Here is a 24762-nt window from a genome sequence, read left to right as displayed (position 1 = left end):
CCTTACATCTAAGTGGTGGTTGGACATTCACCTTTATTATTTAGGACAGCCTTATATCACTCAAAAACTCCAGGTTTATTGAGTATTTTATGTAATTGATGTGGCTAGATGGAAATATGCAGATATCAATTAATCAATTAAATTACATCCTGTTCCACAAGTTAATCACTCAGGAAAGGACTCAAGAGTATGTTTTATATTTTTGTACAGCTCTTGGTTATTTCTCTTAAAATATTGATCAAAGAAAATAAAATTTATTAAAGAGAAGGTTAAGTCCCTTGTGAGGAAGATGACTCTATTACATTGGGGTTTGAGGTTTTTGGGGGAGAGAAAAGAAAGAGAATAGGATCTTGTTCCACCACTTCCTTGTAATGAAACACATTCTTTTAAAGGCCAATGCTAGATTTTGTTATGGTTTTGGTTGAGGTGGTTTGGTTTTTTCCTCCACCTTTCCTCTTAAAAATTGAACATATAGCACCATAAAAGGGAAAAAAACCTATTTAGCTTCAAATGATCAATTTCTGTTCAAAAATTTGAGATGTTTTATTCATAATTTTGATTTATATCTAACTCAAATATCTGCTCCTGATCCTTAGAGAATTAATTAATTTTAATATTTTCCATTTCAGATTGCAGTTCAAGATGAGTTGGTTGAAGTTCAGCCCAAATTTAAGAGTGATTTGCTAGAAGCAGTTGCAGTTTTTCAGGAGGATGTATCACACTTTGAAAAAGCATATGAAACGGTAAATGAATTTAGTAGTGGCAGGGAGGGCTTGTTTGTACTCAGTACTTCAATGTTTTTTCTTTGCAGGAGTTGCATGCTAGAATTTTATACTGCTTAGCTACTGATGTTTGATGCCATAGTTGTTAAGTAGTCATCACCGTAGGTCAAACTTTTCAGTGTGAAGAAGTAGTAGTGCCCATAACTCTATAAAGAAAGAAAAGAAGCACTGGTGATACAACATGTAATGAAATCGTAATTATAAAATACAAATTAATTTAGAAACTGTAGTACATGTTGTGGTATCTTTGCGCACACACACTAGCATTCAAAAGGATCACTGTCTGGGTTTTGTTATTTTCAGCAAAATAAGGAAGTATGAAAAGGTAGAGACTAATCTTATTAAGTCTAATTAAGGTAAGAAATCTTCAATTCCATAAAAGTTACCTCTTCTTAGATTTACCATTGTAAGTATTGAATTACAAAGCTACATAACTTGATTGGAGTTTGACTAACAAAAATATGTATTCCGTAATGATCTGTAAATATAGAGTGGCCTTCTGTCACTCTGGGAATTAATATTACTTTTTTGTTAACTGTTTATTTGAAAGGAAGGGCCTATGGTTCCAAGCATTCCACCTCAGGAAGCCAGTAAGAGGCTGCAGATCTTTCAGGTAAGAAAATAAACTGCTGAATTTGCAGCTAATTAATTAAATCTGCACTTGCTTATAATAACAAGTTTACCAAATTATAATTTCGATATTCCATATAATATTATGTTATCTGTAGTTTCTCTCATGCAATTTTTTCCTTAATGTGGACGGATTGATTGACTGATCTGAACTTTCTTCTCTCTTCATATTTTGTGAGCAGAAATTATTAATTTGAAGTAATAAAAGCACTAGAAAAGGGAAGAGTCAATTATGACACCTTGATTATATCTGAAAAGAAGCCAGGTTACAAAGCAATCATGAGCCTATCTTCTAATCTTTTAAAGATCACATTTTTATTAGATAATTGTCTTTGTTATTTGTTATGAACCTTAATTCATATGTCTAGGAGCAGTATTTTCTCTAGTTTTAACCCTTCTTCTTTTTCCTGCAAGTTTAGTAAATTGAACAGTGGGTCCTAGTAATTTATACTAAATTGAATAGTAATTTTGTGAGTCTAACATATTGTATAGATTATATAAAGTAAATTCTGAGTTTTTGAAAAGCACTGCGTGACTAGGAGAAGGTGCTTAATCTTTCTAATACATCTAATATGTACTGAAAATTGAATTATTCTGGTTAAATTTGCTGTGTTTCTTATTTTGAAACATTATTTGTTTTTCTTATTTTCTCTCTTACAAGAGAATGCTCTGTACTTTTGGATACTAGTTGTGAAAATCATTCTTCTTTCCATTTTTCTATGGTGATTATATCCTTTGGACAGCAGTTACACTTTAAAAGTAATTGTGTTATTTAGCACTCTGGTGTTTTTCTTCAAGCTATATATTTGTTTAGATCAAAAATATTTTCAGATATTTTATATATATACTTCTAATAGACTGAATGAAATTTTGAAGCTGTTTAATGATTTATTTTTAGACAAATTTAAGTTAAAACATATAAACTTATATTTTCATTTGATCTATATGAAACACAATCAGGCTAACTTTGATGAGCTGTGGAGAAAGTTTATCACGTACTCATCTGGTGAACGGTTGTTTGGATTGCCTGTCACAGAGTATGACATTTTGCATAAAGTCAGGTAACTGTGGAAATATGGCTACCTTCATTATGTTACTAAGTATGTTAAAAAGTCTTAGGCTTACACCAAAGGCAGATATATTACAATATGCAAGTTTTCCATTGCCTTGAATAAAATAAATAAAAAATAAATAGATAAATAAATAAAATTGTAAGTTTTTATTAATTTGTTAATTAAAAATAATATTTCTTATTGTAACAGAATGATACCAGATGATTTTACTGTGTATAAATATAATATAAAGAAGCAATATGCCCTGTTCTGGACATAAATTAAATAAAAACATGCATTTATATATTAAGATATGGTAAAAAGTGAAGAAGAAAATGTAAGGGAAGTTCATTCTGTTGTGATATAAGAAGAATTTAACTACAGCTTTTATGAAGGTCTGAATTTTTTAAGCAGCTGTACAAATGATGATCAGATTCTAAAGTTTTTGTGCCAGCCATTTCAATGTTTGATGGTTATTCACACCAGAGGAGGATCTCACTGTTTGGTTTTAGATCAGATTTTAGTTCAGATTCAGAAAGTGATTCTAAGTAAATTGACAGTTTGTTTCTACCTGCCATGCTCTGCTCTGCACTGCAGAGCCAGCTTAGGGCATATGACCTAGGTTTCTTTTGGACTAATGGGGATTTTGGGGAACTAGACAGAAGCAAAACTTCCTCCAAATACATTTAATGTGGATATTAGGTCCTTAGCACCAACCATCTGCTTTTTTTTGTGGATTCTTTTTTGATGAAGTATTCTTTTCTACATTAAGAAATGTACTCTAAATGTCTACCTCTATTTTTTGTATTATTATTTCATATATCGTGTATTTAAATATTATGAGATATCCAGAGAGCTGATTGAAATTATTGGCATAATTGCTTCTTTATTCCCAGGAAGGAGTTAAGCTTGCTTCAGAAATTGTATGGATTATATGATACTGTAATAAGCACTATCAATGGTTACTATGACATACTTTGGACAGAGATAGATATTGAAAAAATCAGTACTGAACTTACAGATTTTCAAACCAGGTATGTTTAATGTATGAATAGTAACAGATGTTAAATCCATTAAGATTTAGTTTATTAAGATAGAGTTCAGCAAAGCCATTGATACATTTATCAAAACCTCCATGAATAAGGTTTATCATAAACAGTAAGATTATTCAAGAAGGAATAAAATAACATCATACTTCTAGTTAAGCAGCCTTTTACCTGTAGCTTGGATAACTGAAGTACATACAATCAGTTGACGTGCTGAGCTCATTACCTAAAGCAACCAAAAGTTTAGGAGGACTGAAATTTTATTTGTGAAAGCTAAGTTCTTCAACTGGGATGATGTTGTGGTTTTAAAGCATTAGCTAAAAAATCACTAGGAAACTTACTCATTTTTTGCTGTGAGATATGGATTAGAAGAAGAGCACAACAGGCTTAAAACTTAAAAGCAACAAAGAAAGTTTATTAACAAAACTACAAGGATAAGAAATTCGAACAAAACTTCTAGAAGCTCTTTTTCTCCACTTCTTAACTATTCTCTTTGTTCACATGACAACAAAGAGACAAAAAAACTTGGTGGCTAAAACAGTTTCAACTCTGCTATAGTCTTTTTATCAGTTTTTGTAGAGAAAAAGTTCTCTTCTGTCAATTTATGGAGTTTGTCACAAGAAAACCATTTTCTCATGGTTTTCTATTTTTCTGATGCCAGCTGCTTGGAAAACTCTGTTATCAGTTCTCTTCTCTCATTTCACACCACTTTGAGGTGTGTTATGGGTCATAAGTCAAGGGGTGTCATTTTAAGGATGAGTTATTCAAAGGCAGAAGTTCTCTTCATCTGTCTCTGTGAGCATTTCTGGAAACAGAAGTTTTCTCTTTGCTTCTTAAGGGCCACAAATCTTCAACAACTATCACTTCTCTTTTTTTATTCCAGCATTTTATAGGATCACAACTACTTCACTATTTGCTTAGATCCACACTTTGAAATACTCTATTCCTCTCAAAATACTTTTGCATGAATTAAAGGAGATTTTTCAGAACACTATGGTCTATGTCCATAGTTTTAGCCAAAGAATATTTCAGCTTATTAAAGCATCTCCTTATTTCTGTCTTCATCTGAAGCATAATTTCTTTCTTCACTGTCTTTGATAGTTTATGTTGTCTACCTGTTGATCACTCTCTCTCTTGTTTTCTTCCTGGAAAAAAGATTAAATTTGCAAGTCTCATCTGGGTGGTAATAGGGTTAAAATCTTGCTCAAGCCACAGGTGTTCATGGTGCCAGGTTTCAGCTCAGCAGCACTTAGATCCAGGGCCCCTTATGGGAAAAGCTTCAGCCACCCTGGAAGCTTTCTGGGAAGCCGCATGAGAGCCCAGCCCTGGCCTGGGCCTGGGGAGAAGCCCCGCAGGCCCCATCTCCTGCCTGGGGACCGCGGCAGGCCCAGCCCAGCCCCAACCCAGGCCGCATGGCCTGGGCAGGGGACAGTAGCCAGCTGGAATTCTGCTACTTTTCAAAGCCGGAAACCAAAAAAGAGCAAGAAATTCCTGGGCTTAGGTCTTAAGGTGGTGTTCACAGGTTGATCTCACTTTTAATGGTCAAAACTACTGTCAGTTCTCAAAAATGGCCAGTTATTGGCCAGGAGAAAAACTCCCATCAGCCTCCAGCAGCCTGAACTTCCTTAGGTGTTTCTCTTTGTTTCTTAAATGCAAATCTATCACAGATGATTAGCCCATTGATTTTAAGTTTTGCACAAAAGTATAAGGGGCACAAAATTCTATCTCCTTCAGAGAAAGGCAGGCAAGTGTTAAACATCCAGTTTGACATCAAGCAGGGAACTAACCAACATGAACATACTGACAACCACCCAGCACAGACATAGCTCTAAGCCATATGCTGTATTGTTCCTGATTACTGGGAATATGAAATCATACCAATGGGAGGTAGAGAAATAAGTGATAAAGGATGCAAAACCAAGGATTTATTGTTTTTCCCGATAAGGATATACTTTACCATATGCAACAAGGCATTCCTGTGGTAGGTCACCTGCTCGGTTTTTGGTGTGTTGGCTCTTTGAAAGTGTGGTCAAAGTGGCAGATATTTATTTATTTGTTCTCAGGCTTTTTTCCACATTAGAAATATATAGTTCTCCTTAGTAAATGGTTTCAGAACCACTAACCAAAAGTGGAGGAGGCAGTCATATTTATCTCACTTTTATGTCTGTCTCTGAATTGGTATATTAATAAATGCCATGTGTATTAAACTGAAGTAAATATTATACTTGTACAAGGATTTAATATGTGAAAATTAACTTAATTAACTATTTTTTTCTTTCTTTTTCTTTTCCAATAAAGAGTTTCTGATGATAAGCAAGAGGTAACTATGTTTTAATGGAAACTATGGTATTTTTTATTTTCTTTATTTACAGGGAAAATATCAGTGTTTGAGACTATTAAATATTATGATTTTTAAGTAGGGCATTTGTATCAGTTTTTCTGAAACAGGTAGGCTAGTTGACCTAGAAAATATTGACCTTAATACAATCCACTTTATAAACTCTTGTTTAAACAATTCTGTTGTGACAGAAAGGGCATTTACTACTGTATCACTTTAATTTAAATGCAGGTGCCGTAGACTACCTAAAGGCCTCCACCACTGGCAAGCATTTTCAGATCTCAAGAAAAGAATTGAGGATTTTATTGAGTGTTGTTCTTTGCTGGAAATGATGTCTGACAAAGCAATGAAGCAAAGACACTGGGATCGCATTTCTGAAACAACAGGACATCTATTTGATGTAGAATCTGAGACCTTTTGCCTTCGAAACATCATGGAAGCACCAATTCTTAAAAATAAAGAAGATATTGAGGTAGGGTTTTCCCCCTCCTTGTTAATTTTATATTGTCAGCAAAAATAATGAGATTGTTTATAAAATGGTTACTCTCTTTAAAAATAATTACTTCATTTAAGTCCTTGACTCTCAGTCAGACCACACTGGTTTAGAACAATAGGTGTTTTATTTAGAAGCTCTTATCTATGTGAACAAATATAGAGGTAGGAGCTGGAATCTCTAGACCCTTATTTTTAGATAATCTCTTCACAATCCTCATGCCATTATTTTTTATGGTTTTCTTAGCTTTTTTGAAGCAAGAAAAAATCCTCAGACGAAACTTTAAATGGTAATGGTCACCTAATTTTGTACCTCTGTGGTTGCTTTATAGTTTTGTAGATAAATCTGAAATTTTAGATGAGGACTTCATGCTTAATAATATTTAATATTAAGACTTTTTCCAGATTAGTATGGCTTGTTTTGAACCAGACAACTTAAAAAAACCACCCCATATAATTTGTGAGAACTCAGTGGGGTTTCCATGTTTCTTATGGTAAATACATATGCAAAAACTTATTATATCTATAGCTGATTTATATGGAAGCATTCCAAGGTGATCTGCTTAATTTTGAATTAAGTTCTGATTTGAATAGATTGTTGGACTTGACCTTTCCAACTTAAACTATTCTTAGATTCTGTATTTCTATAAACTGAAGTGTGGTAAGAGTCAGAGCTCATCTGATGAGGAGTCTAATCACTACCCCTCCTCAGCCTTGTAGAAGTTGTGATCCAAAAATCTTTTTACACAGAAATAACAAAATGTGACACCACAGAAAATACATATTCATCCATTTCCAAAAGTGCTTTTTTCAGTTATCAATACAAATAATTTGAGTGAGTAACATTTGAAGTGTGATATCTGCATTTTTTAATATTCTATGACTGGATATGCAGTATTAGGAAATTCATTTCACAAGATTGGAGAGTCTAAAAAGTGGTTCTTTCTTTGCAGGATATATGCATTTCTGCTATGAAGGAAAAGGATATAGAAGCCAAACTGTCTCAAGTAGCTGAAACCTGGGGAGCCCAAAGTCTGAGCTTTGCACAGTTCAAATCAAGAGGAGAGTTACTGTTAAAGGGAATTGAATCAGCAGAAATTATGATATTGATGGAGGACAGTTTAATGGTTCTGGATTCTCTACTGTCCAATAGGTACTTGGCATTGCTCATGTATGGCATTTTCAGAAATACACTGAGATAGTAACAATACTATTATTGAGCTAAATTAGCAGTAAATTTGAATTAAATATTTTTTAATGAAACAAAATATTACAAGGCCTAATGAAAAACATCCTTATGAGAAAGACTTCCATGCACATTCAATTGAGACAACTTTCATCTCAATATATTTGAATGTAAACAAGCTGCCAAAATCTTTCCATAATGTTGTTCTTGTTCTATGTGAAACGAGTTAGTTTGTTCTAGGCTTGGGGTTTTTTTTTCATCATTGTAAGTATTTATTTTATAATAGCTTTACTTAGAATTAAATAGTTTATGTTCCTCTCCACTTTTAGATACAATACGGCATTTAAAAAGCAAATTCAGAGCTGGGTTTATAAACTAAGTAACTCTTCACACATAATTGAAGAATGGCTGGTTGTGCAGAACCTATGGATTTATCTTGAAGCTGTTTTTGTAGCAGGTGATATTGCAAAAGAGTTACCCCAGGTAAACTTTACAATGCTTGCCTAATATTGTGTACCAAAAGCTTTCTGTGCAATAATTTTCAACAGATTATACTTTGGTTTTCCTACATATAGGAAGCAAAGCGTTTTCAGAATATTGACAAATCATGGGTAAAAATAATGCAACGAGCTCATGAAAATGCAAATGTAGTTGCCTGCTGTGTTGGAGATGATACTATGGAGCAACTTCTTCCTCATTTACATGAACAGTTGGAAGTATGTCAGAAATCACTTACAGGGTATGAATTGATTTTTACTGCTTTACTGTATTGTAAATAATTTGTATGAAACATTTATTGTATTTCAGTCTTACTTACACCCCTATATAGAAAAAAATGCAACCTGGAATAGTTTAATAGTTAAAAAAATAGTTAAAAAACATCTTGTTCAATTTTAAAGATATTTAGAGAAGAAAAGACTGCTGTTTCCAAGATTCTTTTTTATTTCTGATCCTGCACTTGTTGAAATTCTTGGACAAGCAAGTGATTCTCATACAATCCAGGTATGAACTTAAAGATTTTTTTTCTACTTATATAAAAAAATTGGAATACATAGAAGCATTTATTAAAATGGGATGCAAATTTTTTTTTTTATAAAGTTTGGTGAAAAAAAATTGTTTTTCTTGCTCTCCATTCTTTAACAGAATGTGAAATTTTGTTACCTGTAATTCAAAAGAATCTTCTGAATTCAGAATTCAGAACACTAGAACATGGTTTGATCAAGTGATTTCCTGGTGGCTTCTTTCCCAACTAAACTAAAAAAAGAACCCTGTGAGGCTTTCCTGCTTTGCATGTTGCGAAGTTCTTCCAGTTAGTCTGGATTGTTACTGAGGGTTGATTGAGATAAGCCAGTTGATCTCTGCTAGATCATCTTGGGAAACTGTAAAAATACAGTAGACAGAGATAAAATTCTATGCAACAATTTCTGTAATTGTTACCTACAAATGGCCAGAAATTAATCTGTAGGTTCAGATGAATTTTGCAGGATAACTTTATTTGAGATTTTTTTTTTTCTGTTTGCTAATGCTAAATATTTATATTGAATGATTCCTGAATTATCCTTACAGCCACATCTGACTTCCATATCTGACAACATAAATGAAGTAGAGTTTCACCCAAAGGATTATGATCGCATACTGACAGTCATATCAAGAGAAGGAGAAAAAATTCCAGTAATTATATGATTTTTTTTTTCCAGAAACAGTAATAGATAAATAATTCTATTATTGAACATATAAGATGTATTAAGATGAATTATTGTTAATTAAAGATAAATATTTCAAGGATTGTTGTTAACAAGACTAGAATATGTCTTCATTAAATAAGTTGTTTGGATATTAATTGAAGTAAAATCTATAGCTGCTGTGAATAGAAATTGAATAACTATATAGTAACTCATATTCTTGAACAGAAAGTTAATAAATATGTTCTATTTTATACATTTACTTTCATTAATTTTACAGTTGGACACTCCAGTGGTTGCAAAAGGACCAGTAGAAATTTGGCTGAAGATTTTATTGCAAATGCAGCAGAAGTCATTGCATGGCATAATTAGGGCAGCATTTTACCAAATTAGTGACCCAGGATATCAGTTGTTGAATTTTCTTAATCAATTCCCAGCACAGGTAAGAATACGAGATGTGGACATGGGTGTACAGTCTGGGTTGTGTCTGGGAGCAGGTGGAAGGTAAAGAGCACATGGGATTGCTAGTATGAGGAAGTTTTCATAGAGGAAGCAAGGGGAAGGATCAGGTCACTAGAAGGTAATCCTAAACTACTTTGATTTTGAGACCCAGTATATAGCATAATATTTTTCTTGCCATCTGCTTTAGATATATATATATATATTTTTTTTTATTTTTTTATTTTTTTTTAGTTCTCTTGGAGAATATTAAGTAGAGCTTATATTTTCTGTAATGGATTTTAAATCCCTTTCAGCTGCAAGTAAAATTGCATGTGCAGATTGATTTCTCTCATAACTTAAGATTGCAAGAGCTATGATTATGATTATTTATCTCATAATTTATAGGATTTACCTCATAGTTCGTGTATTTGTCACTATGATAATACAGTCCTAGTACAAGGCTATGTTGAAGGATTCTAGAAACTCATCCATCTTACTGATAATTCATAAATTTCATTAAAAAAATTAATGAGCTGCTTCCCATCATGTATTAATTATGAATCTGTAACTTAAGGACTGGTACAGTGCTGGGTGTAATTTTTAGTAAAAATTCTGCAGGCCAGTATGTTGCTTTTTTAAAAAAATCAATACATTTGAATACTTAATAGAATTATCCTAAAGCTGAATTTATGATGTAATTGAGTATTGTCTCAGCAGTGTTTATTTGAAAATTTTCACTACCTTAAACAAATAAAGACTGCCTTGTTTCATGTCAGACATTATGATGTAGCTTTACTACCTTCTGTAAAGATCATTTCTCATATCTTGTTAAATTCTTATGCTCCAAATGTTTGTTTTGGAAGGGTTTGGTGAAGGAATTTTTACAACGAAAATCTGTGTTACAGAAGAGAGAAGAAATTAGGCAAAATACTGACAAATAAAATGTTTTCTTCAAACTGACATTTTCCTGGCTCAGTAGCTTCTGTTATAGATAGCATGAGACAGTCACATCCAAATATTTATTTTATTTATTTTTTGTTTTCCTTTGACTCATTCTAAAATCAATCTTTTTTTTAGACTCTGCCTATGATAGCTCACCATTTGAAATCATCAGGCTATCTTCTAATACACAAATTCTGTAACCATTAGCTCAGTACAGGCATAGGGAGCCAGAAAAGTTAAAAGAGATTGTTGAGTAAAATTTTTAGGGCTTGGTGCTTTATGAATATAGAAATGTGAGTAATAGAAGTAATAAAGGGGCACAGTGTTTGTCTGTAAATTTTGGCTGTGATTATTTTAAATCAAAACCGATCTGAGACAGTAGCTTACGTACAACATCCTGTAACTCTCGACATTTATTTGGAAGCAAAATGATTTGTAGTTCAATGTGCTCTAGGCATGACAGAATGTTAGAAGGCAAGCCATTCCATTTTCAGTGAAAATTCACAGCATCTTAATGTTCTTTAATTATTTACAAATTGACAATGGAAAATTTTCAGAAGGTCTTCTTCCCCCAGATCCACTTTAGGTATATATTACTGGATCCTCTAAAAGAGTAGAAGGGAAACTGACACTAGTCCTTAGCTTGAGTATATCTGCTTTCTCAGCAGATTGTGCAGCAGAGCAAATTAATTCAGGCATGGTGTCCTGGTGAGATAGATTCACGTTGGATATAGTGATATTTTGGAACTGTCTACACCAAAATTTATCGTTCCTATTATAACTAAGCCTTCTGTAACAGCTAGGGTTCAACAAGTGATTCCTTTGTATATTTTTCATGTATTACACTTTTAGGTTGGATTACTGGGAATTCAAATACTGTGGACACGTGATGGAGAAGAAGCTCTACGCACTGCTAAGGATGACAAAAAAATCATGGATGTAACCAATGCTAGATTTCTGGATATTCTGAATACATTGATTGGCCAGACCACACAGGATCTTTCCAAGTTTGAGAGAGTGAAATTTGAAACACTTATTACCATTCATGTGCATCAGCGTGATATTTTTGATGATTTGGTAAAGTATAGATTTTGATTTCTGACAACTAAATACATTTTCTATCATAATACTCTTAGATGTGGTGGCTACAGTTACATGTGTATGCATATGTAAGAGAAAGATGTCCATAATCTCACCACTTGAAAAAAATGCAGTTTTGCTTAAACTAGAATAACATTATTTAGTTCCATCAACTAAATATTTTTGCCACTTTTCTTAGAATTTTTAAATTTTCCATGTCTTCTATAAAGTTATATTTTGGTAGACAAAACGAAGTATTTCATTCCTTTGAAAAACAGTTGTACTACTCTTACTTGCATAACTTAAGAAGCTGAGTGCTGAGGGTGTTTTAACTGTAACATCATTTTCTCATGGGTTTACAGAATCTCAGTTGGCACATGGCTGCACATTCCTAAGGAGACACAGAACACAAGCAAACAAAAAACCTACTAAAATCAGATGATAGTTGCAATTCTACTTGAACTTTTGAGACCGTGCTAAATTGTTACCATTCCTTTATTCTGTGAGGAAGGGCACTCTTCAACACTGTCCCTCACATATTTCCAGAGGCTTTTTAGATTATCCAGCATTTTGCTTCTCTGCCTCAGTCACATCCTTCCCTCATCATGCCCTTTGTTACAATGAGTAACTGAGTGCTATTTGCATTTCTCACTTGGAAAGTGGACTGCCCTACCAAAGCAGTTCAAAATTTATTTGATAACATAGATGTTGGGATGATTGGGTTAAACAGTCAGGGTGTTTTTTAATATCAGTTTAGCATACATTTGAGCATGTTATATCATGCTTATTGTACTTAAGTTTACTTACTTTAAAGGAACTTTAATCTGAGTAATCACTCATTATTCACATACAAAAAAGCATTTTATCACAGTTGGTAAAGGCAGTAAGTGTAGATGTTCAAATATAACACATACCTTTATTTCTTTTAAGGTAAAAATGAACATCAAAACACCGACTGATTTTGAATGGTTAAAGCAGTCTAGATTCTACTATAAAGAGGATTATGATCACGTCATCGTAGCAATTACAGATGTTGATTTTATTTACCAAAATGAATTTCTGGGTTGCACTGATCGTCTGGTTATAACACCTCTTACAGACAGGTTAGAAATGCAATTATAGATAAGGAGTACTTTTAATATCTATAGTGTTTATTTAACATGTATCTTTAAAGAGATAAAATCTGAGTTAAGTCCTGTGTGGGCTAGATCATTCATAAAAACATTCTCATACATTTTCTTAATATACTCTTTGAGAAAAGGTAAAATAGGGTCCCACTAATGTGTACACTTACTAATTCCTTTATCACTGCCCAGTCTTAAAAAGAACATTTAATAATAAAATTCACTGTTTTAAGGTTATATAGTAACATATAGTTAAGCAGTATACTGAAGAGAAGATTAGGTCAAATATTTCAAATTTTATAATAAGAGATTCTCTGAAGATTCTATGGCTTCTTTGAAAGTCTAAGTAAAAGCTGTGTGCACTCACCTTCCTTCTTCTGTAGCCAGGCAAGTAATTGGTCATTTTGTTTCAAATGTGGTTTAACAAAGAACTATATTTCTTTTTTCCTCTTGGGAATTTCTTTGCTTCCTTCCTTGTCCACATTCTTTCTCCATTCAATCCTTTCTTGAGATGTCACTTTTAACCAAATGAGAAAATAAAAGATCAAGAGATACTTCACTTGCAGAAAGATCCCCTCAAGAAAGAAAAACAACTTCCAACCTACACTCATTTACTTTGATATCTATGTGGTATATGTGCCTCTATGACTCTCTAAATACCTTCATTTCTCCAGAAGAGGTAGAACTGCTATTGTGACAGTATGGAAAGTTCAGTAGATTTCTGCAGTGAATTGTATTGCCCTCAGAAACTGAGTATTTTTGATGTGAAATTGTTAAACTCTACCCCAAAACTGATTGAAGTAGAACAGCAGAGATTAACGCTTCCTGTCACTTCAGAACTTCTTATTGTATAGAAAGCAAGAAAGTTCCTGCAGTGCAAGTTTGGTGTAACAAATTACAGTGATTCAAACTAAATTGAGGAACCAATTAGTTACAAAATTCTGTCCAATTATGGATTAAAACCAGAAATACTTCAGTTAGAATGTGTCCAAACTATGTTGACTTGACAGTGAAGATACCCCTTAGCCTAATTCCTTTAGCATTATTTTTCCATACCTTGCCATGAGTGAAAATCATAACTAAGTCTCACATGTAAGAAAAACTGTACTCCAGACCTTCTAAAACTTAAAAAAACCCAAACAGGGTTAAAGCTTAGGGTTCTTTTTTTCTAGAATTTTAACTATTTCTTATCCATAACAGGGGAAGGGGCCATCCATATATCCTTATTCTTTCACACTTGGATTTAGTCAACAATAGCATAATTAAATGTATACAGGTTAGGATGCTGCAGAATATGATACAGCAGAATGTGCTCTTTATAGTTGCCAGAAAAGTTAATGAGAAATACCTTTATGGGATGTGCATTAATTTTTTAGGTTGTTAACACTAGGATTTGTTTCTTTTGTTGTTTGTTTGATTTGTTGGTTTGTTTTTTTTTTCTTTTATAAGTAATGTTTAAATACTATATTTTGTGCATTTTACCTCTCTGAACTTTTTGCACTGAAATCCATGGAATTGCTTTATGAAGAAGTAGGGGTTGTAGAATCTATTGTATAACTTATCTGTATTTTATACATATGGACTTATATCTTTAATATAATTAAATAGATTAACATCAGTTAATATTTGTAGGTGCTATATAACTTTAGCACAAGCTTTGGGAATGAATATGGGAGGAGCTCCAGCAGGACCAGCTGGAACTGGTAAAACAGAAACAACAAAAGACATGGGAAAGGCTCTGGGAAAATACGTAGTAGTCTTCAATTGCTCTGATCAAATGGACTTCAGAGGTTTGGGCAGGATTTTCAAAGGTAAGATTTCATCTTGTAGGATAGAAGAGATTTCCATATATCATTTAGGAGGTGCAGGTAGAGCAGGGTGCTTACTCAGTACCTTATTCGTGTTAGGTTTTGATGGTCTCCAGGGATAGATGTTCTGCAACACCTCTGCTCAAGTGTTTTTCTCATTCTCATTATCACATTTTTTATACTTCCTCTGGCTTAGAATCTTCCACATTGAAACAGACATCCATTGTCTTTTCTTCTTCCTCTGCACCTCTGAAACAAGCCTGAATCAAATTTCTCAGTCCCTCCTATTAACTAGTTGTCAACAATAATAGGTTTTTCCCTTTGTTTTGTCTTCAAGCTCAATAAATGCTGTTCTCTCAGCCTCTGCCACTGTGTCATGTCCTCCCTCCAGCCACTGACCATCACAGCAGCCACTTGGTGCACTCATGCCAATATATCAGTGTCTCTCCCCTGCTGGGAAACCCCAAAGTGAGCATGGTACTCCAGCTTATATCTCACAAGAGCAGAGTAGAGGTGAACAGGGATATGCCTCACTCTGCAGACTATGCTCTTACCCAGTAGTCAGCTGGCTTCCACTGCTGTGAGAGCATAGTTCTGATTCATGCTTAATTAGTTGTTAAATGGAACAGTAGGTCGTTTTCTGCAAAACTGTTTTGCAACCCAGTCAGCACAGAGCTTGTACTACTGCATGGGGTTATTCTGGCCTAAATAAGGGACTTGAACTTCACAAGATTTCTGTCAGCTCCTTTTTCAGAGTAATGTTGTTGTATGTATTGGGTAGCAAGAGACATAGAAGTGGCTAAAGCTATGGGTTTATAAACATATTGCCCATGTGAAAATCATAAAAATTTTAGAAAATCTTTGAGTGACAAAATTAATGACAGACTGTCTTCAAAGCGATACAGCCTTAACTGTGCAACACAAATAAACCCTGAATGACTTGCATAAATTGTTCACAATTAAATAGCAAACTTTCAGTATACATGCAAGAAAAACATGGTTTGCTGGTACTTCAGTATCATTTGGGAATAAATGCTGTTAGAAGCTTTCTTAAAAAACATTCTGAAAGGAAAAACAATTCTCTTAGGTGCTACTGCATACATGTTACTTTTCCAAACAGAAATTAGGCAACTGTGAAAATAGTCCTGTACAAAAAATATTCTTGTTATTAATATAGTACTTCTAGATTTATCTTTTATTTTTCTTTCTCTGGGTTTCCTTGATCACAGGGCAATAAATAAAACTAATATGACTTAATTACTTGCAGGAAAAGTAATTTAGTCCAGATACTCAAATATACTGGAAAGACAAGAGATAACATTTTTTTCTTTCCCTATTTTAGGTCTTGCACAATCTGGATCTTGGGGATGTTTTGATGAATTCAATAGAATCGAATTGCCTGTCTTGTCAGTAGCAGCACAACAAATCTATATTATTTTAACAGCAAGAAAAGAAAAAAAGAAGCAGTTCATTTTTTCTGATGGAGACTGTGTAGATTTAAATCCAGAGTTTGGAATTTTCCTAACTATGGTGAGTGTAGTAATAATTTCAAAGAAGTGACAAATTATACTACATAGAGGTTATGTGACAAAGTGAATAACTGGTTTTATTAATAAAATAATGTCACTATAGAATTAGATTAAATGCACAGTACATAAATTATATGATTGTTCATGAATGGCATGCCTTCATTTTGACTTTAATATTATTGAATGGGTTCATAATTATGTCCCTTCATTGCTGTATTGCTGTTCACCATGCAGACTAAGAGTTTTACCAAACTTGCAGAATTTTCTGTGCTCGCTGAGAGGACTGAAACACTAATACACTTTACTAACGTATCTTTAATAATGTTAATAGTAATGCATTAATAATTCACGAATGTTTTAATAATGTTAACATATTAGTAGTTTAGTAGTATTAATACTTTAACAGTATTAATGAGAAAGATACTGAAGAGAGGGGGTAGAAAAAGAGCATTCACTTAAAGAGAGAGATTTAAGAAAGATATTTTTCAGGGACGGAGTGACTAATGGGTACCTACATGGATATGTAAAAATTCTTTGATCTCCTGTAATAATAACTTTCAGAATATGCTGTCTTGTTGGCATGGGATTCATGAGGCTTCATAGCACTATTTTGTGTAATCTCATGGACAGGAAATTTTAAAGTGTACGTTTCTTAATTCCAAGGCAGATGGCAATCCAAGATTACTTAATGGGAGATTAAAATTGCAATAATTGATAGGCAAGGCTTATAACTCCAAACTGCTCTAAGTATTTATACATGCATTTATTTTTATTGAACAATAAAAAGAAGGCTATTTGGACTATTGCTAATAGTAATAATGATGCATTATGTTTTCTTATTTAGAATCCTGGATATGCTGGGCGTCAAGAGCTACCAGAAAACCTCAAAATTCAGTTTAGAACTGTTGCAATGATGGTTCCAGATAGACAGGTATAACTCCTGATGAACTGAATGGAAAAAATGTATTTTCATTTGCTGACCTCTCTTTGGGAGAAACTAATGGAATTTCTACAATATTTGTATTTCAGATAATTATAAGGGTTAAACTTGCAAGTTATGGATTTATTGATAATGTGGTCTTGGCTAAGAAATTCTTTGTTCTTTATAAACTTTGTGAGGAGCAGCTCACTAAGCAGGTAATGTTACATATTCCCTTTGTACTTACACAGTAAAATCTACTTTTGGGGTTATGCAGATTGTTTCTTAAACATCACTTCCATGCCTTTTACAAAATAATGAAATACTTTAAATGTAATTTAAACAAATACCTCTATAAAATTTCTTACTAAATTACTACATTAATTCATTAATATGTTGTTGTATATGCACCTTTTTTGTTAAAAATGTTGCTTTTTAGTTAGTTCCATGTGCATGAGCTTCTCTGCTATAACATGTCAGCCTGACAAAAATGATCCCATTGATATAATTTTTCTCTAAAAATTATCTAGGCCTAGGGTAAATAGTTGGAAATTGGAAACTGGAAACCACAGGAGAAACGTTTAGTTTGATTTAAGATGATCATGTCCCTGTAGCACTGCCTTGCTCTGAAGTCTGTGCTTTAAGATACCTTAGTTGAAAAAACATGGTCTAGAATGGAACAATTAGTTTTTTACAACCCTGCTATTCAAAGATACAAATTTTTTTCTGTATGACATGATAAATGATGAAATTAATTAAATTTAAATTAGGAAAGAAAATCCTTATTCCACATACACATCTTCCTGAAAACAACTTTATTATTCTTCATTTAATTGAACAGAATAATTCCTAAACAACAGCAACAATTCCTATTTTAGCTACCTCTTCCAGGCAGGACAACTGTACTATACAATATGCAAATAAAGTTTGATATATGGATGAAATAAATGTAGAGAACTTGTTACTGATGTATAAGCCTTCTTCCACTCTCTAGGTCCATTATGACTTTGGTCTGAGGAATATCCTTTCAGTACTTAGGACTCTTGGAGCCCAAAAGAGAGCCAGGCCAACTGAAGGCGAATTAAGTATTGTCATGAGAGGGTTAAGAGATATGAATCTTTCTAAACTGGTAAGAATCTAATTTAATATTTTAGCACCAGGTAGAGGCAAGCCCAATAGATATTTCATTGTTTTTTTATGAGTTCAGAAAAAATCTCAAACATTCTTTTCTCTAAAATTTGAAACATGATAACTTTCATGTTATCATTGAACAACATAGAGAGTTTATTAGACTTATAAAGAGCGTTAATTATGCAAAGGTTCAAATACATTAATAGTGGCTTACATCTGCATGTGACTTTCAGTGTCCTGACTTGTGGACAGACTGACCACTGTACCATAAGTAAGTTGAATAATGAGTATCCACTAAATCAGACTTTTAAAGATTTCTTTCCAGATAGGATGTTCTTTCCAATATATATTGCAAGTGGTTTCCAAATCAGTTTTATAAATAGACCCCAGTGTCTACTAAGTGGGAAATTTCCTTCAATTCTAAATTTCTCTTTAGCATGGCTTATGGATGACATTTTCAAAATGCTACTTTTGTAGCAAGCTCTCCTGTTAGCTGTCCGTAAGCATCTGTATCTAGAAAGTATGTTATTACTGCTTGTTCATTTTAAAAGAGACTAATTTTGATTTGGAAATGCTCTTTGGATAACCATCCTTTAAACATTTAATTTTTATTTTTTTTTTATTTCAGATAGATGAAGATGAGCCTTTGTTTCTCAGTCTTATCAATGATCTTTTCCCGGGGTTGCAGTTGGACAGCAGTACCTATGATGAGCTTCAGGCTGCAGTAGCTCATCAGGTTGAAGAGGCAGGATTGGTTAACCATCCACCATGGAATCTTAAGCTTGTTCAGGTAAAACTTTTTTTTTTTCTAAAACATTCTTCACAATCAGGAGTCAGAACAATGTGTTATTGTCTTGACCACAGTCTTAGCCAAGAACCTGCACATCAAATATGCAAAAAAAGAAAGGTTATGTGTACGCCATACCAAGGAAGACCAATGCAAGGGACTTGCACTGTGGTGCCTATAGATCTTCATCCTGGACTGATACAAGCCTTTATTCAGCTTACAGAGGAAGAACAGTATATGCTTCATCTTAGAAGATTTTGGTAGCCAGGAAGACTACCACTGTTTTCTGCCATTAAGTTCATTCATACTTGCATAGGCAGACTGACATGGATTTACCAAAATATGGATATGCTCTAGTATCAGTGTCCAACTTGAGACGGACAAAGACTCTTTAAACTATTGGGGTTACAGAGTGTATGTTTATTGGCAGCACTGGGCCATTGTGTAGGGTCACCCCTTAATACACATGGCCCTGAAGGCAGGCGAATACAGACTTCTTTTTCACCAAGATATTGAATACAAATACATATTCATAACCCAGTTACCACCCACTCCCCACTTCCTGTGCTAATTAAGAAAAAGCAATTAAGCATGCACAGTTTGTTCCTTGAAATGAGTTGGTGGTCTTTATTATGGGGAGGGGTCACAAAAGGGAGGAAGGAATATATCTTTTCCTCTTTCTGACCTTTCTACCTTTTCAATACAAAGTGACAAATGAACCCCTGGCCAGGCTCCTAGTTTCGTGTTTCCAATTAGTTTCTGGGTTGCACTTGTCTTACATTCTTGAAGTTCCTTACAAGATTCTTAGTTTCTTATTACAAGGCCAACTGAACAAACATAATGTTGACAGACAATTAGTTATTAGCTAATTATTAACTCCTAATTCTAGGGCCTCTCTAGTTTAATTAGATTTAGCAAGGATTAATTTTAATTAAGGCTTTAGCTTTTCTAATATCTTAAATTCTTCAAAGTTTGTTTCAACACTTCCACAGCAAATCTAATGCTAGTACTAAAAGACAAATAGAAAATTCAGTAGAGAACTCCCCTGAATCTAGACCCATACATAGTTCTGAAGAAAGTGCAGTCCCTACGTTTGTTTCAAATAATTAGTTATTTCAGCACTATAGTAATTAATCATACTTCTGTAGCATTAATGTTTTGCTACTATTAATTTTTCCTTTTGAATAATATAGAAGACCCTTTTTCAAATCTCACAAAACTATTTCCAGCTGCTTAAAAAAGTTTCGGTAAAATTTAGTTCTGCGAACCTGCAAGCTTGCTTAGCTCTAAAAAGATTAGGAACTAAAGATGTGTACTCTTCCACAAAACACTAAAATTCAGCAAATTCATGCTCATTTCAATCCTGAGCATATAACTTGAATGTCTAATACATCTTAACCATTACTAAGTGCAAGCAAAAATTCCAAAGTATGTATTTATTTTTATTTTTATATTTTTATTTTTATTTTTATTTTTAAATCTTTTATTTTGGTTTTGTTAATAGTTATATGAAACTAATCTGGTACGTCATGGATTGATGACACTTGGACCTAGTGGGTCTGGAAAAACGATGGTCATAACAGTATTAATGAAAGCACTCACAGAATGTGGCCAACCTCATAAGGAAATGCGCATGAACCCCAAAGCTATTACTGCTCCTCAAATGTTTGGAAAACTAGATGCTGCAACTAATGACTGGACAGATGGAATCTTTTCTACTCTGTGGAGGAAAACACTGAAAACCAAAAAGGGTATGTAAATGCTTTCCATTTGGTAACATAAAAATGTATCTTGAACGATGTATTGAAAAAAGCATATTGAATTCACAAATGTTCTTCTTGAGGAAAACTATAGAGAACATATGAGATGAGATTACACCTCTTAAAAGGACACCAGTTTAAAGATTTATTATTTCAGTAATATATCTACTACTATCAAAAAAAAAGAAAATTTTTCTTGCCACTTCAGTTCTACAGTGTAGATATGTTACTTGGAAGCTGATAAATCATAAATTAGATTAATTTGTTCTAATGGCATTATCTTGATAATAATGTTATTGTCATGGTTTTACATACATTGATTTCCCATATTTATATTTCAATATTTTAGGATTGGAATACTGAAATTCCTTTTCACAATGTTTCACTTATATCTGAAAAAATAAATATATTAAAGAAAGGGAATTCTTCTAGGGAACCTTCCTAGAAGGATGTTTATCTTAAGAGACAGTTGAATTTCTTACATTGGAAATGCATATTTTTTTCTCTAATAGAAATTTTCTGTATTTCAAATGAAGCCACAATTCTAAAATTTAATTGCCAAAACTTAGGTATTTACATCTATGTTTATATTTCAAAGTATAAGAAAAATAAACAGATTTTAAGAACAGAGGAGTGAGCTTAGGTTTCATTATCTTGAGAGAGTTTCATTAACTGTGAATATTCAATGTCTCTTGTTTAGTTGCTCAAAGAACCCTCATTTTAGCAATAATATACTAAATTCCCCAACTTCCCTGTGCTGCTGGAGTAGGGTTGGTGCAGGAGGAGGAAGAAGGAAGAGTTAGATTAGGTTGTGAAGACAGAGGTTGAATCTGGAGAAATAAAATGGAGTGGGGTGAAGGTCATCTAAGTATTTGTCTTTGTGTCACTAAAGGATACAAAATGATTCACACTACTACCTTCAGTGTTGGAACAAAAACCCGTGACTTTATTTCCTGACTCCAGTATTTACAGATTCTTGACAATGACCAGGGATTGGATAATGAAGTTACCACCTTCCCAAGCACACTGGTCATGTGAAAAATCCATCAAAAGATGTTTCTTAGAAGGGATGTGTAAACCTCTATGTTTACAGTTACTTTCCTGAGAAAGTAGCTACAACTATGAAAACAAGATCAGAAGGTTGAATTTTCAAGGCGACAGTCTTGATGCTTCCCATCATCCATATCTGTGTTAATTTGCAATAAAATAATGTTTTCCAAGTTGTTTGTTTTGCCCATGACAGCTGACAAGTGATCTCCTGGTCTTTATCTCAACCCACAAGCATTTTCACTGTATTCTCTCTCTCTGTCCTATTGAGGGAGCGTGGAGAGAGTAGCACAATTTCTATCTGATAGCCAGCCAAGGTAACAAATATTCAACACTACAAAGGTATATTTGTGTCCTCATTTGCCACCAATTGTTTCAAAAACATTTCCTTAACTGTCACTGTCAGACATGAAATGATTCACATAGATGCCGCTCAAAGTGAGATGAAAGAAGAACAAGGTTTATTTGCTCTTTCAGTATTTATAGGCTTTTGACAACAACTAGGGATTTGATAATCAGGTTATTACTTTCTTAACTACACTGGCCATGAGAGATGTCTATCAAAGGTATATTTTTAATGGAATGTTTAAAAACATGTTTATAGTTACTTTCCTGGGAAAGTGGCTAGAAATTATGAAAACAATATCAAAAGGTCTGATTCTCAGGGTGACAACTGAGTATGCAATTTATTCAGTAATGAACATCCATATAGATGGCAGAAATTACAATAAATGAAATAAATTTTTATATGACATTTAAGTTCTAAATAATATTTTCTACACTTATTTTCTTGCTTTTTCAGCAATATATTAACTATTTCTCTTTTGATTATTTTTCCAGGTGAAAATGTGTTTCTGGTTTTAGATGGTCCTGTAGATGCAATCTGGATTGAGAATTTAAATTCAGTTTTGGATGATAACAAGACCCTCACTCTTGCAAATGGGGATCGAATTCCTATGTCTCCTTCATGTAAACTGTTATTTGAGGTCCACAACATTGAGAATGCCTCTCCAGCAACAGTTTCTCGAATGGGTATGGTCTTCATCAGTTCTTCTGTCCTCAGCTGGAGACCAATATTGCAGGTAAGATAATTATTGCTGGCTGCTCCTTATTATACCTTGCTGTACATTTTATAGAGTATATTATTGTGGACTTTTTCTTCAGGCATGGCTGAAAAAACGTACTTCTCAAGAAGCTGAACTTTTGCAAAGTTTATATGACAGAATCTTTGAACCAGCATATACATATATGAAACTAAACCTTAACCCCAAAATGGAGCTTCTGGAATGTAACTACATTATGCAGGTAAAACAGATACTGTATGAGTCTGTATGAATTGACTGACAATAGTAAAAATGAAGAAATAGCAAGGAGAACATTTGATAGCCGTAAAATTTAATTTGAAATTATCGTCTCCTGTCAAAGAAAAGCTCAAGATCAGTTTCTTGGCCAATATAAGAGGAAGTGTGAAGATGTACAAAAGAAAATTTTTCTTCTCTGTATTACTTCATACCTAGGCTAGACTTCTAATGATTGGGATTTGCAGGCTTCAGTAAATTTCCAGAAGTGTATGTTTAATAAGCTAGTGGATTCATTTTAGTTCTTTTAATACCTAAATATTGTGGTAAGGGTCACTGTATCTCTACTAGCAGTGTCAGCAGAGAGAGAGGAGAAAAATTCTATTTATCTTTTAATCTTCAGATGTGATAGGTGCAATTCTGTCCATCAGCTCTTTCAAGGTGAATATAGTAATTTTTACCTCTCCTTTCTTATCAGTTGGAATTCTACCTTGAGTGGAGTCCAAACTCTATTAGTGATTTATAAATAATATAAATATGTGTTTGGCAGATTTTGCAAGACTGACAGTCCTTTACTGCATATCTCCAGCTGATTAGTTTATGAGTCTGTTGTCATCTGCAGTTTCTAAGTTTCCAGACTTTCCATTTGTGAATGTAATCTACCTTTTATTTTGACACACTCATAAAAAATTTAGTGGTGCCCCTTAAAAGAGTTTAGACAAGATAATGTTCTAGATAGCACTCCAGTTTAATGTTAGATTACCAAATTTGCACCCAATATCTTTTTTGCTGTTCACTAGAGGGTGAGTTTCAGATTTTCTAGACTGTGAAGTATTTTACTGCAAACCAATAGCCACAGTAAATGCTGGAGAGCTTAACTGTGCAGTATCAAATGCACAAAATGCAAAAAAGAGTATTTTTAGAATTAAAGTCCCCAAGCAGAAACAAATGAACTAACCACTTTATGATGTGCAATGGACAACATTTTTGAGAGAGTTATTGTTTTTCTTCTGTATTTCTTATCTGTGAAACCTCTGACTAACTAAGCTTGTCTTCATAGAAGATTTTTCCTGTGATCAAAAGTTTCTGTTATTTTTGATTAGCACTTGTTAGGAAGTGTCAGCAAGTCAGTGCTCTATTTATGCTGCTTGATCAGGGAAATATTTTCTTGATTTAAGCTGTATTGAATGTTTCTTTGTGTCAATGAAAATCACTAGTAAGTTTCTGTTACATCTGTGGCAAATTAAATTACTCTTAGCAGGCCTCCCTGATTGTGTTATCTAAGAGCCAGTGACCAGAGATTTTTACCCTACCTGTACATTAAAATCCCAGCTTTGCTGTAAATGGTCTCTGTGCAGAAACCCTGTACCTTATCAACCTCCTGATTTGTTGGGTCTTATGTCTCTTTAGCAATTGTAGAATTCAGGAGTTGCTGCTTCTGTTTAGTTCATGCATTTTCAAAAATTACAACCAAAACAAAAAAGTTGCGTCTGGTAGACTTGTATTTGAGTTCCAAAGTTCACTTTTTGATGTTCATCCAAACATGTACATGTACCTGATTATGTGCCATTTGTTGGCATTCATAGTTTAAGTTGCCTATTCATTTATAGTAGCTTTATCATGGTTTAATATAAATATGATCTCACCTTTGCTTTCCTCCTTGTAATTTCCGCTGACTTTCTAACTCT

The 24762-nt window shown here is 33.5% G+C and overlaps 1 protein-coding gene across 1 annotated transcript in view; it reads left to right on the top strand.

Moving 5' to 3' along the window:
• The window catches only part of DNAH8 (dynein axonemal heavy chain 8), a 121122-nt gene that overhangs the window by 40221 nt on the left and 56139 nt on the right, over positions 1-24762 (top strand). Inside the window, 22 exon segments of the mRNA XM_033512619.1 lie at positions 630-743; positions 1333-1395; positions 2373-2473; positions 3361-3498; positions 6080-6320; positions 7294-7493; positions 7856-8009; positions 8102-8265; positions 8426-8528; positions 9093-9197; positions 9489-9650; positions 11444-11668; positions 12602-12774; positions 14428-14606; positions 15946-16133; positions 16977-17063; positions 17162-17269; positions 18046-18180; positions 18811-18972; positions 20474-20720; positions 22617-22858; positions 22941-23081. Coding sequence (XP_033368510.1) covers positions 630-743; positions 1333-1395; positions 2373-2473; positions 3361-3498; positions 6080-6320; positions 7294-7493; positions 7856-8009; positions 8102-8265; positions 8426-8528; positions 9093-9197; positions 9489-9650; positions 11444-11668; positions 12602-12774; positions 14428-14606; positions 15946-16133; positions 16977-17063; positions 17162-17269; positions 18046-18180; positions 18811-18972; positions 20474-20720; positions 22617-22858; positions 22941-23081 — 3432 coding nt within the window.

This window comes from Parus major, chromosome 3 (assembly GCF_001522545.3).
Source record: "Parus major isolate Abel chromosome 3, Parus_major1.1, whole genome shotgun sequence".
NCBI classification, from domain to species: domain Eukaryota; kingdom Metazoa; phylum Chordata; class Aves; order Passeriformes; family Paridae; genus Parus; species Parus major.
This window is presented reverse-complemented; position numbering and strand designations above follow the sequence as displayed.